At 41.4% G+C, this 14,522-nt stretch overlaps 1 protein-coding gene across 2 annotated transcripts in view; it reads left to right on the forward strand.

Moving 5' to 3' along the window:
• The first annotated feature begins 376 nt into the window (after positions 1–376).
• DYNC1LI2 (dynein cytoplasmic 1 light intermediate chain 2) overlaps positions 377–14,522 on the forward strand; it is a 28,060-nt gene continuing 13,914 nt past the window's right edge. Inside the window, exons 1-4 of one of the 2 annotated variants that reach the window (XM_064459596.1) lie at positions 377–529; positions 1,392–1,465; positions 1,893–2,009; positions 8,197–8,427. In XM_064459596.1, coding sequence (XP_064315666.1) covers positions 435–529; positions 1,392–1,465; positions 1,893–2,009; positions 8,197–8,427 — 517 coding nt within the window. In that variant the 5' untranslated portion in view covers positions 377–434. The remainder of the gene's footprint in view (positions 530–1,391; positions 1,466–1,892; positions 2,010–8,196; positions 8,428–14,522) is intronic. The other variant, XM_064459597.1, reaches the window with a different exon arrangement.

A 14,522-nucleotide genomic window follows, 5' to 3' on the forward strand; every position in this document is an offset into this window, starting at 1 on the left:
GCGCCTGGGCCCGGCCGATCCCGATCCCGTCCCGACCCCGCCGCTGGCAGGCAGGCAGGCAGGCAGGCAGGCGGCGCTGGGCCCGGCACCGCTCCCAGACGGCTGCGGCTGCACCACCGCCTCCCAGGCGGGGCCGCCAGCCGCCGGGCTGGGCCCCGCCGGCCCCCGGGAGCCCCACCCCCGGCGGCCACGCCCGGGCGGGGAGCGCTGCCGGGACTGCCCGAGAGCCGCCTGATCGGAAAGCGGCGTCGCGGCCGCGGCGGGGATTGGCGGCGCCGCCCGCAACGGGAAGCGGGGGTCGGGGGTCGTGGGGCGGCGGCGCGGCGGGTCGGGTCCGGCAGCGTGGGGTGGCCGCAGGGGCGGGCCGGGGAGAGGGCGGAGCGGGGTCCTCGGCAGGCGGGGTGAGGTCACTCTTTGTGGCTGCAGTTGGCAAGATGGCGCCGGTGCTGGTGGAGAAGAAGCTGCTGGGGCCGGAGGGGCCCGGCGGCGCCGAGCTCCCCAGCGAGGAGGAGGAGGGGCAGAACCTCTGGTGAGTGGCCGCGCCGGGCCGGGGGGGTGGCGGCAGGGCAGCCGCGGCACCTCGATGGAGGCGAGCAGCTGCTCCCGGGCGCCCTGTGCGTGTCGCGGTGGGGTCTTCCTGCGCCGCCGAGCCGCCCGGGCCCTCCCGCGAAGGGCCTGAGCCCCCACTCACCGTGGGCCGGGCTGCAGCGAGTGGGGCGTGGGCCCCGGTCAGCGGGGCGGCGGCGGCGGCGCTGGGCGCCGGCCGCGGGGCCGCTCTCGGGCCGCGCTGACGCGGGCGGCGGGGGCCGGGGCAGCGGCACGGTGAGGGGGCCACGGGGTGCGGGAGGGGAGCCCCGCACGCGCGTGAGCGAGGCAGCGTCGCTGCGAGGGTGAGGGAGAGGCGGTGCGGGCCCGGGAGGTTTGGCGCTGCGGAAGAGGCTCCGGGAGGCTCGGTCGCCTGTTTTGCCGGCGCGTATCTCTGCGGAACACTTTTAAAAATACTAAAGGGACAGAAAAAAACCCTGTGTGTAGAGTGTAGTAATGGATTGCGGGAAGAGTTAGTCGTCAGTCAAAAAGTAATGTTTTGCAGTAGTGTGACTTCTTATAGGGAAGAAAAACTTCAGAAATGTTTCCCGTGCTTTAGAAATTATAAAAGCTTTTCTCAGAAAGGTAATATGCTTTTTTGTCTTTTAAAATGAAGTTAAATCTTTATCTGTAACATCATACCCAGTTTGTAAACAGAACGAAGGTTACTGGATTGGCCCGTGCAGATCTGCTGAGCTCACCGGTGCTGTCAGGCGGGCTGCGCGTGGGTTGTGGCTGTGTGTCTGCCCGCGTGTGCGCGCGCCCGTGTGCCTGGCAGTCTAACGAGAACGATGCTGCTTTTCTAGGTCTTCAATACTGAGCGAGGTTTCCACCCGGTCAAGATCTAAATTGCCATCGGGCAAGAATATTCTTGTCTTTGGTAAGTAACATGTGCGAGCGGTCAGGTGGTGGGCTTTTTTTTTTTTTTTTTTTTTTGTAGAAACAGTGTGTTTAAAACGATGTGAAAGAACTGACACATCAGTTTGTTAAAATTAGGTTATATAATGTGATCTACCGTATATCTATCTTCAGGCTGATAGATTTACTTTCTTCTTAGTTTATGCTATTAAATTCGTGATGTATATTTGAACAACTGGAATGTAACGCACAACAGCTATGACGTGCGTATTGCCATGGTATGAGCCGTTGGACTGAGCTGGAATACTTGAAAGAAGACAACAAATAAGTACCGTTCAAACCCGTGCAAGGATACTTCTGACTGCTTAAGTGCATTTTGAAAAATCTCTTCTACAAAGTCAAAATTAATTTTGAAACTGTCTTTTTTTTATGTAAAAACTTACTGGCAGGTGATGATGGTTCAGGTAAAACCACGCTTATGGCTAAAATACAGGGAGCAGAGCATGGCAAGAAAGGAAGAGGGCTGGAATACTTGTATCTAAATATTCACGATGAAGACAGAGATGGTAAGTTCATTCCATATGTAGTCTCTTTACTGTAATTAAGTAGCTGACATGCTTTTCTTTATAATGGTGGTTTCATCTGTATGTTTTGGGTTACGTCCAAGTAGCTGGTTCCAGCGTTGCTCTGTATGTTTTAGAAGCTATATTAATTTCTTACAGGTGAAATGCATTTTACATTCAGGGTACGTTCTCCCTCTTGCCCTTCTTACAGCTTGACCTCTGTATGAGGAAAAAGTACACTTGAGCAGCTCTCAGGATCTGTTTACTTTCGGGGTAGTTGTATTTGCTGATGCTGACTTACTAGCAGATGTATTGTCATTTGGTATGACTACTTGATAACTATACAAAGTAAGTGATAGATCCATGAGAATTTAATTCTCGGTATGGATTTCTGGGTGTGGGGATTTTGGTGTTTTCTTGTGGGGGATGTGTGCGGAATTTTGGTTAACTGTAACTGAGATGTTTTGTTAGAGTTGAACGAGTGAAGAACAGAGCTTAAAGTCAGAATTAGTGCTTCCTTTTATCAAGTTGTAGCTTTTCTCTTTGCCCCATGTCTCTCTTTGTTGCTGTTGATGATTGCTCTTCTCTACTATATGGGAGGGGGATGATGACAAAAGACTGCTTAAAAGCAGGTCTAATGATCAGAATATTCCTATTTTTAGGAAGATTAGGGACAGGAAGAGATGGGGAGTGAGTTTGTTATCCTTGCTCCTAAATCTGCCTCTGCCTGTCTCATTTTGGGCAAACTACTGGACTTCTTTGTGTTAGTTTCCTTCTTCAAAGACTGGGAATGACAGTCTTCCTATTCATGATTTCCTTCTGAGTTTTCAGTTCAGAACAGAGAAGCAGTGATGGTGGTTCATCCATGTTCCTGAAAACAAATGAACTAGGAAGATCCTGTAATGGTATTCTGGAAATGGAAATGTACTGAAAGCTTGCACAAGTGATTAAGTACCATGTGTGACTGGTTGTTATGGAGATTGGTCCTGAACTCAGATGGTAATAAACTGTCTTTGGATACTAAGTTAGGCAAAATTAAAGGATGAGTACATTGCCTGTGTCTTCAGTGGCCACCTAATCTTGCAGTTCTTAAAAATCTTTTATGCTGTAATCTTAAGTGCTGAGCCATTCGTGGCTTCTTGAGGCTCTTGGTGTGAGTGCCTTCTCACCATGTACAACCTTCTTTAGTACTGTATAAATACTTCAGGGGCGGGAAAACTCCTATGATTAGGAGCATTAAGACAGCCCATGACATCAGACTTCTTGCAACATCAAAGGAGATGGCATCATAAGCAGAAAAATGTTTGGTGTGCTATTTTTCCTGGTGCTGCCTATCAAACTTCAAGTGTGTTCTTACTTTGGAAATATTTTGGTGCTATTCCCGAGTTTCTGAAGTGTTAAATATTTGAGCTGATTAGGAGAAGCCTGTCATAAGAACACAGGCAGCACCAGCAGATAAAAAGAGACCTTTTTGACTACCAGACTCAGCTGGAGAATTCAGGTCTTCATGCATCCCTTTAATGGATGTGTTAGGATCTAATAATACATGCCTTTTCCCTTTCTGTCTCATTAGTGTCATCAGCAAGCAAAATAGCAAAGTGGGTCAGGACCTCCCAGCAGGCAAAGATAACATTCTTCCTTCTCTAGAACAGGTTTGGGTTTGTTTCTTTAAACTCTTTGTGTGCTTTAGATGTGTATGCTCAGATATAAATTTAGGAACAAAGCCTTTGTAATTGACCCACAACTCTTGGAAGCCATAAAGAAACTGAAGGTAGGCATTCAGGAGCTTTCTATCACATATTCATTTTTGAGGGTATCTGCTTTTAATTATACCGTAACCTATTCAAGACCAGCAAAGCACAAGGATTTCCAGGGGTGTCAAATGAACATGGGTAACTGAAACGCTGTAGTGGAGTGAGAAGATCTTTTCAACTTCTTTTCCAGGTGCTAGAAGACGTCTTTGTTTTCTTTGCCTTCTTCCTCTTCATTTCAGAGGAGTTTATTCTGCCCAGAAGTATTTTGGTCGTAGTGCCGAGTCATTATCTATGTCTCACCTCCCTTTGGAAATCTTAATGAAAGTCGTCTGTGCTGCCTTTTATGCTCCCTGCCTCCCCCCCTCAAAAGGGATATTTGAATCTGGTGGCTCCTACTTTTGAGATGGAATGACTCTATAGATTGCAAGGTGCATATTGTAGTTTACAGTTACTTTGTCTTTTCCCCGAAAGATTAGATCAGTGATACAGTTGTTGTTGTTTGGTTTTTTTTGATAGGAAAGTTAAATGCATAGAAAACACCTCTTTTTTGAAGAACCCCTGTAGCTAATACAGGTGTCCACTAATCTTTTCATTTTCACTGTCATGTGCTGGTTTCTTGGCAGTGGCTAATACCTAGCTTGGATGGCAAGATACACATCGCTGCAGCATTGGTGATTAGCTGGTTCGGTTCTGTTAGATGTTAGTCGTTCTACGTAACATGCAGTACTTTGGTCCCTAGGTCTCAGGATAACTTAGAATAAGTCCGTTACTGAATCTCTGCCTGAAAAATCTCCTTCCTAGGGTACTATCCCAAATTCTGCCTAGGCTAAGGCATTTGTTCAAGAAGAGGTTCGGGAACGCCTGAGAAGAAATCCTGAGAGAGAGAGGATTCTCCTAGATCGTTAGCTGCAGGTACAATATCCTTGGAGCATATAGCTTCTGGGTACACGACACCGTAGTTCATCTGGATGAAAGCACTTACAGCACTAGCTGTAAAGTTAACTCTGAATATTAAACAACCTTGGAGCTCAGGCCCCAGAGTCCTCTGTTAGTGGAGTTTCTCAGAGAGTGTGACCAGTTTTCATTTTTTTGCCTTTCTTTGTGATGAGCAGATGTTTTGTGTCTGTGCTGGTTAGTCTGCTTTTGAGAGCTGAGATTCTTACTTTGTAGGAGGTAGAAGAGAGGCTCTGTAATTTTGTTAGAAGATAGGTATTTCTAGCGTAGCTTTCAGAGTCTCTTTCAGTGACAGGGCAGAGTTAAAGTGAGGACATACAGGAAAACAGTGAGACAAACGACATTAACTGATTTTGTAGCGATACTGTATGTGTTGGCTGGCAATTATGAACACCATAGTGAACTCTCAGGTGAACTGCCTCAGATTACAAATGCAGTGCAGTTGTCCTGACTATGCCAAATGTGCCAGTGAACTAGAGCCATTCTGTTGCTGCATTCTTACTTGTCATAAAATCAAGTAGTCTTGTGGTTTTGCCTCAGGTTTGGACTGGCCTCAGCCATATCATATGCATATTCGAGTTGAACAGGTTGTTCCAGATTGAGCCAAGCACTGCTGGTGCACTGGTTTCTAATGGAAAAAAAAAATTTAATTTCAACATCTTTAAAGTAGTTCTCTTGAAAATTATTTTTCCTTGTTTTGCTTCTCTTCACAACTTGGACAGGGGATATCTAATTACCACTGATACCTTTTGAGTAAATGCAGGAGGTGTAGTTGCAGAATCAACCATTTGCGGTAAAATTAATCAAAACTGGAAAATCTTTTTCATGGCTAAAGGGATAATGAAACGTTGACTGGATTTAGAAATGTAGTTTTAGCAGCTATTTTAATAGTCTGTAATAAGTACTTTTCCAACAGGAGATCTGGTAATTGTTTACTCTCTTTTGGTGTCTCATGTCATAGCCACTATGAAAGGTCCAGTTAACATTCACATCATATGACTAACTAGGAGCTTGATATGGTGCTGACAAAGTTGAATTTGCCATCGAGTCCTTGCCAAATTGTGAACAACAGTACTGTATTTTTAAGTGTGTTTTGTGTTTGTAGCAAATGTAAATCACAAGCCATACCTCTTTACTGTAAGAAAGGAGGAAAACCTTCTTACCTTTTTTTAAAAAGTACATTTTAATGTGACTGCTAGGCTCCTGGTCCTCCTAGCAGATTGATTTCGTTTGAGTGATAGTTCCAACTGCATTCTAGTTCCACCTCTCTTCTAGTTCAGTCTGTATTCTAGATGTTAAGCAGAAACTAATTCCTTAAGTAGGACAAAGGAGTTTAGCGAACAAAACCTTTGTAACCTTTAGATATTGGCTTTGAAAAGTGACTTAGAAGCAGTGAATTAGGATATATATTGATTTTGATTACTTGCTAAGGTGTGAAAGTCTTTCCTGTGATCAAAGCACTCACCACAGGAGAAACTATGAAAGTGCTGATGAGAGTTGTAAACTTACATGGACTATAGGCTTTTAGAACTTTCATATTTGCTTCAAGGAGGCAGTTGTGCATAGATATAGTTAATATCTCCTAATAACCTTTTGCTCATAGAAAGCTCATAGGGCTTTTATTCACTGCTAGATTTCTGCTTTTGGGAATATACAAAGGATACTTCTGGAATGCAGAGGATGAGTCCTGCATTGATCTTTCATTCACTATTCTGTAATAGTAAATGTGTAAATATGTTCACATTAGTGCTAGCTTCCTTTCTGTTTTTCCAAACTTTTAACAGACTTCCTGTCTGTTCTTTGAGGTCTTCCAATAGCTTTAGATTCGTACATCCAGTGCTGTGACAATCCTGTGCGATATCAGTAAGACGGTTTCCTGAAGTGGGGGAGAAGGAGAGGGGCAATGATGAATTTGCAAAGGTCCATTTTGTAGATGCACAACAATTACTGTAACAGTTTACTGCAAAGTATAGATCTGAGATGCACAGTTGGAAGATCATTAAGTTAAAAGCATAACTGTTGTCCTGTTTGTGTGATGACTGGTGTTCGAATGTCTTATGACAACCGAACAGTACTTAAGTAGGAGCATAACAAATGTGAAATGAAGACTGCCCACGTATAGCATCTTGATGTCATCTGTCTGTAACTTGGCTGTACAGTAATTTTATCCAAGACGTGATTAGAAGGGTAGTATATATATCTCTGTACTCTTTTCTCCTTCCAACTTCCTTAGTTAAGTTTTTGCCTTTTTCTAGAGCTAGTGTTTTTGATCCTGATGGATTTTTTTTTTCTTCAGTTATGATAGCCACAGCAACTGGATTTATTTGTGAAGTTAAAAGATTAATTATCAAGCTCAGTAGCTGTTTTGAAAATCTGGTTTCTGCAGTGCTTGGTTCGATGATCCATGTATTTCAGAATTCACGTATCTTCCATGTAATACCTGTGGAGACCCACTGTTCCCTCTGGACAGCTGTAGTAGGATAGCACCTCTTCCAGAGTATTCCTAGGAAGAGTCTAGAAGATAGAAACAAATGGAATTGTTCCTTTTCAGGAGGCAGTTCTGAGGATTATGTAATTTTTAAATTTTTTATTTTATTTTTTTTTTAATTTGGGCAGAAATTGTTGAGAGTATCTGATACATCATTCCTGGATGAAGCTCCATTTTCAGTTTCTTCTATTCTTGCCAAAGCTCACGTTTGGGGTAAAACATCTCATGCCAGCTGTCTGTCCCAGCTGATTTTTGTCACCCTCCCCCACCCCCTGCCTTGCATTTCAAGAGAAAATGCCCACTTACTATCAAAACATTAGGAGGAGAAACACAAAAACTAAAATACCAAAGCTTTTGTCCAGTGCCCATTCTATAAGGAGCCTGCAAGTAGAAGCCAAAGTTAAATCACTGTCAGTTAACAGCAGGTAGCACAACTTTTAAAGTTTGGTAGGTTGTAAGTTTATCCTGTATTTGCTCCTCCTATTCCTGTGCTAGAAACCTAAGCTGCTTATTGCTTGTATCCTGTTTGCAGCTTATTTCTGTTGTAAGGTGTCATTATGTTAAACTAGCTTATGTGTCTGAGGGACACAGAAGGCTTCCATGCTGGACTCAGCTATAACCACCCCCTTTTGAACTTGGAGTTACATATGTGTCACATGTATTCTGATTTCACTTGGAATATACATATTTCAAATTCAGGAATGTTGTACAGTATGTAAAAACTTGTCAGCTGTCCTTAGAAAAAGCCAAAGAATATAAATTATTTTTTAAATTAAAAGATTCTGAACCAAAAAAAAATCCTGTTAAATGAAAGCATCTACTGAGTAATGTAGGTATTTACACATGCACGTATGTTAAAAATAAACAGGCAAGATCTGCTGGTAGCTGGGCTTTGGTCATTCTTTTGATACTAATGTACTCGTCTATTTACTCATAGACTAGCAAAGCAAAAAGTTGGCATCCGTTGGGTTACAACCGTACCTTTTCTTTTCAGATCATACTCGCTGCAACGTTTGGATTCTGGATGGAGACTTATACCATAAAGGGCTATTGAAGTTTGCAGTTTCTGCAGAATCCTTGCAAGATACCATTGTAGTCTTTGTTGCAGATATGTCTAGACCTTGGACTGTTATGGAGTCTTTACAGAAATGGGCCAGTGTCTTGCAAGAACATATTGATAAGATGAAAATTCCTCCAGAAGAGATGAGAGACATGGAACAGAAGTGTAAGTCTTTGTGCAGCCATAAATTCTTGTCTTTTTTTTAAAACTAGCTCTTGCAACTTTCTTTTTGTAATGATAATTTCTTCAGATTACTGTTTCGAGAATGGGGTGGATAAGAATTACTTTGAATTTGTGATTACAACTCGAAGTCAAATAGCTTTATTAGGCTTTAAAACAACTCTTCCAGTTTTGCCGTGCTAACAAAACATCGGCTGAATTAATGGTCTAAATCCCTTGCAATAATGAGATTTTGACAATTTGATTTTTTAAAAGACAATTTTTTAAAAACTCTATATTTAAAACACTTTTTAAAATAGTGACAAAATTCAGTATCTGAGCTGTCTGCTCTCCTGTGGTATCTGACCCAGGTCCCATTCTCATACTGTGTCTTCCAGTAGGTCTCTCTGTCCTTGTTTTTCACGAGGCTTGGGCTGTGATCCTGGTACATCTAATTGACTCTCCCTACAGCCATTCCTACCCTGTGACTTTAGGAATGTTCCATAAATTAACTTTCTTTTCTGGCATATCTGTGGCAGGAAAGAGTCTGGCACTGGCAAGCAGTCATCGCTGCAGTATTGTTTCCTGCAGCTTATTTTCTTTCCTAGAATAGTTTTCAATGTTTCTTGAGAGTTTTTTCTGTTTTCATATTGAATTACTCCAAAATAAATTCCTTCAGTGGAAAAGACCTTAACAACATGCATTCCATTTAAGCTAAAGTATAGATTCGGACTGATCCTTGCTGGTTGCTGCTTTTCAGGACTGGTGGCTTGCTGTATTGGAGTGTTTAAACCTTGCAAATACTGTCCAGTACCTTCCTTAGAATCACTTTAGGGAGCAGTATAATCTGTTTGGCATGAGTGCATTCAGATGTATTTGTATAGCTGATCCCTTTCTGAATGTTAAACATTACTTTCCCAAAAGGCTTGTGCCAGAGTTTAAACCTAATGATTGAAACCACCTGGATTTGATCACCAGGTTACATTAAAAAAAGAAAAAAAGAATGCTTTTCCCCTTAAAAATTGTCAGATTTCACTTTTGTGTTTTTTTTTAATGTGTGAGAGATTTTTTGGGAATGGGAGATTGAAAGGCAGTTCCAGTCTCAAAATACAGCAGCTAACCCAATTTGTACTTTTCTGAGATACACCAAACTTTATAGCAATCCAAATAAATGTGGAGTGTTTGAGCTTAAATTTGACTTTTGAAAAGAGAAATGTTTTCAGCCTTCTAAGAATGTGCTGGGTGGAGGAGCCAGTTACAGCTTTGGCAGAGCTGTAGTGCCATGCTTGGGGAGCTTAGAAGACATTCCATGAGGATTGTCTTAGACATTTGTAAATTAAAGTATTACAGAAATTCCTAGCTTCTCTTCTGCTTTAGTAGAGTCAGAAAAGGAAAATTTGAGAGCTGCTTAATTCACCTGCTTGCAGGACCCTGCTGCCATCCTATGGCTGAGCGGTGAACGGTCAAGTATGAGCACGGTCCAATATGAGTGTGCAGGTAAAACAGGGGGCCTTAATGTCTCCACTCCCAAACCTCCATCTCTCTTGTTTTCTCAGTCACTGTGTAGGACACTTGTGTCATCTCCGATACTTGTCTTCTGAGTTCTTGCAGACTGTCCCTAAGGCCAGATCTGTATTCAGAACTTTGGCCACCATAGCTTGTAATTCTCTTAACAGTAAATAGCGTGAAAATAAATATCTGTTATAGCTGTGGCTCTGTTAGTGTAACTGTTCAGATAATATAGAGCACAAATGCCTGAAGAAATCCTTGTGACTGCAGTCCATCAATAAAGCTACACCAGCAAAGATTTCCTTACTAAAATCCTGCATATGCTTCCTGAGATAAGCTGTCACCTAGAAGATTGAGAATCACTGTGTTGCAATAGCCCAGATACGAAAAAAAAAAGGCATAATAAAGTGCATATGCAAAGCAGGCAGTCAAAACATAGAAAGAGGGTGCAGAGTGAAGAGATGTGCTAAATTCATTCCAGTAAAGCCCCATTGCAACTTGACTCCACATGGATGTATATGTTTCTTGACTTCAGCTTGTAGGACCAAATTCCCTTATGTTTGCTTCTAGATGTAAGCTGGGGCATGTGGACCAAGCTGAATGTCCGCACTGCTTTCCCTGGCTATTGCACTTGGTACCAGCAACTAGTAGTTCTTGTTGATCCTGGGGAAACATTGTCTAGTATTATCCATTAGCATCCGTTCACAGTGCTGCTAGGTGGTTCTTTCTCCATTACTAGGATCTTATTACCAGTTTCAAGAAACCCTTTGGTTAGCTCACTATTCTCAGTGGAGTTAAGATTTGGACTGCTTGTCTTTGCTTTGAAGGTTTTGGTGGCCTTTCTCCACCCAGCCTTCTGGGTTGTGTTTGCTATTTGAGATACCGACTCTTGGTTTACTGGGTGGATGATGCTAGGCTCCATCTGGTATATGGGAAGCTGTCCGTTTGTGTTGAAGAGCTTCCAGAATGAGAGGTAGGACACACATATGGAAGCAACAGGCTGCCTTGAATTAAATTGACTTAATCAGAGTATACCAAGAGCATTGTTTGCACTCACTCCTATCACTGAGCTCCTCTGGAAATTCCTTGCTAAAAGCTTGGCTTGTGTGGATTCAGATAATGTCAGTTCTAATGTTCTAATTTAATTCAGGCTCAACTATGATAAATCATTGTTTAAAAAACACACAGTTGAATAATTATTTCAGGGAATATCTAAATTTTGCCTCCCTGTTTATGACAGCAAAGCAGAAAAGAAGACTATCAAGAATCAAGAAATACAGAAATGAAGTATACTGGTAAAATGACTATTATATTTAATGTCCTCTGGAGTGTTTGAAGCTAAAGACTTGAAACACAATAATGTATTTTTCTGAAAATTAAATAGTGTCCTGTTCAAGCTGAATTAGTTTCAGGTTCTCTGCCTTTTTGTTTCCCCTGTTTTAATCCTGACATACAGCTGAAAGAGTTCTTAAGCTAAAAGACAAAAGACACTCACTTTGCCGGGATGTCTTTTGTATAGGAATTCTTTTCACAAGACTGAAGTTTATGATCAGTAAAGATAGTGCACAAAAAAGCTAATGCAAAAAAAAAAGTTGCATGAACTGATTGTGAAACTTAATAGTGTAAATATGGAATGACTGTCTCGGAAAAATCTCTGTGTTTTTCTTGTTCTGCTGTTCAGTGCTTTTGTGATCTAGTTAAGTTGTAATGTGCTTGTCTGCCATTTTCATATTGCCATTAAATGGTACTGCAAGACTGAGGACTTTATTGCTACTAGAACAATCAAACCTAAGGATAATTGTGGATTGCTTTTGTGGTGGTACTTCAAGTCAGTTGCTCCTGTGACATGAAGGATACATCTCCTAGGCTTCAGTAACTTCAGCTAGGCTTCAGTAGCTTGTCTAACTGAGCAGTAACATGAGAACAAAACAGTTAACTGGAAACTTGCATTCATTTGCTGTGTTAAATGCAAAAGTCTAAATAAAAGGCTTTTTACCTAGATAAGCCACAAGTTTGATAGATAAATTAGCACACTGTAGTGGAGGTGTGAATTTTTTTTAATGGCATATTATCACCTGGTGATAATTTTTCAAATGTAACAGGCCATTCCTAGGACTTGACCTTACTGATAGGTAGCAGAATATTACTGATTGTCAGATGAACAGTTGTTTTTCGGACTTCATATTTTGTGCATCATCTTATCTGTATTTCCTGTTCAAAAAAAATGAAAACAAAGTAATTTTGCCCTCCTTCTTCCTAAAGAAAAGAGCTATTTTCCATACAATATAGAATGTGATTCCTTAATATGAATTATGTGGAGGAGAAAATATTCATAGCCTGCTAGACAAAAAGGAAAAAGAAAAGATTTATGTAACCTGTTTGGGTGCATGATGAACATAATGTCCATAAAAAGTTTGAGAGTGGAGATCAAGTGAGAAATAGGTATGGGAGGTAAGGAAAAAGTATTAAATTGCTTTGTGACAAAGAAGCACTTCCATTAAAGTGAGCTTCTTTATTAGCTGCTTAGAATGTAGCTTGTTCCTAAGAGGTAGTCTGATAGCACTTGCGATACAGGTTTACTTTGGATTTAACAGGACTAAATTTTGAATGGGAATGGGGGTTGAATGAGAGTCCTTAAAGTGTTTAAGAGCCTATCACTAACACGGATTCAAACAACGTTAATGCAGAAACAAGTGTATCTGTGTTCAGGATACAGAGGTTAGAAGTTCTTGGTATAACTTTTACCTTCTTTTAACTCTGGTAGTTACTTGTCCAACGGGCCTTGTTAACTAAAACTGAGTGTATTCTGTAGCATTTCTCAGTCTCTTTTCGGGGATTAATGCCAGACTGTATGCATGGATCAGCCGGAGTGAGATATGGCCTTGTTAGTTGCTGGTCTGTGATGTGTAGCGTTTGGTACTGCTTACTCTTGGGAAGAGGGAAGAGTTGGGAATCTCTGCTCTCTAGGATTATGGTATTCATTCCTATTCAGCAGAAATTCATGGGCATGTGGCATCAGATTTCTGAAGTTTCTATGTTGCATTTGCTACTACTTATATTAGTAAAATTATTGGGGTGTCTCGAATAATGATTTACATCATGTTGTGAGTCTTACTGTTTTCAAGAGAGGCTTTTCTTTCCCAAATTTGAGGGGGCTTATGCTAATAGATATTTCGGTAACAAAAAAAAAAAGATTCTTCTGCTTTGATAAGAATACAACCTAGGAAACTAATATTGTCTGACTGTAATGCTGTAGTAAATTGAGAGCAGTGTTGTCAAATATTCTTTCATATCTGAATAAGTTAGAAAGGTTTACCTGAATAATTGTAATGCATGTAAATTCTGCTGTAATACACTTGTCTTCAATAGTTTTTTTCTGTCCTGACCTAGGAAGAGTCTGAGTGATGAAATAAGTACTTTTTTTAAAACCCTTTTCTAGTTCAATGTTCTGGAATTAATTTGCTTTCTATAAGATAGTCAATAAACATATTTAATGTGCAGAATGTATAATGGAATTTTGATTTCCAGTTGCTGAATATGAAACAGTACTAGTTGAAAGCATCTCTTCCAAAGCACTGCTGTTTCCTCTCCACCAGAAGGCACTGCCTCCCCAAGTTTAAATGCAACTGCATTTGAATTTTTGTTTTTTTAATTTCCTTGGACCTTGGGGATATATTGAATTGGTGATTGGAAGTCTTATGGTCTATTTAATGTGGGGTTTTTTTAAGCTTTTCTCTGGACTAGAGCTCTTTCATTTTCTACAAGAATCACACAATTTTATATTTCAAAGAAAAAATGTAGATTGTGCAGCTTTGAACAGAAGGGTTGTTCTGATGTGTTCTTTGTTCCACATGACCATTCAATTGCAGAAACAGTTCCTTTTTCGAAAAGGTACGGTGACTTTACTTTGCAAGATTGGTATTATAAACTTTTGTGAGGCTTTACCGGTTCCTAAGCCTCAGAATCATCAGATGGCCTGCAGTACAGTTGCAGTTCCTTCCCTGTCACATGGATGGATGTATGGAACAAGTCTCTTTGTGACTGTGCTGGAGGTTGGGAGCTTTTTGAAGTGTTTTCCTTACTGTACGTACAGTCAGCCAGTTCCCACTGTTTCTAAAATAAATGTGCCTTCGTGTGAGCAAATCATGGAGTTTTGCCTCTTTCCTAAGGGGTCCTCATGGCTGAGCGAGGAGGAGGCTTCAGGTAGGATTGTCATGTGAGGGAGAGCCCTGGGCCTTCGAGAAGTGCGGTGCCTGGGAGCAGGCACGTCCAGTAGGCAGATTTCTGGCCTGTGGCTTTCATCCTGAAAAAAGACATAAAAGCTGTAAGTTGCAGGCCAGTTTTGATAAAGCATGCATGGGGGGTCACAATGTGCTTCCAAAATGGTGTTAATACTAGTTCTTAGGCACTTCTACATTTGATAGTATTCAACATTTGATAGTGTTCGACATTGCTGGAACACTCATCATTGCCATAAAATTAAGACACTGAAAACAAAAAGCATCTAGTTTCCTCTGGACTCCATTGTAGTTTTCCAGAATATAACCAAGTAGGTTCAGATAACATTCAGAAGTCCTTCAGTCTGTATTGAT

The sequence above is a fragment of the Phalacrocorax carbo genome, chromosome 8 (genome assembly GCF_963921805.1).
Source record: "Phalacrocorax carbo chromosome 8, bPhaCar2.1, whole genome shotgun sequence".
Classification (NCBI taxonomy): Eukaryota; Metazoa; Chordata; class Aves; order Suliformes; family Phalacrocoracidae; genus Phalacrocorax; species Phalacrocorax carbo.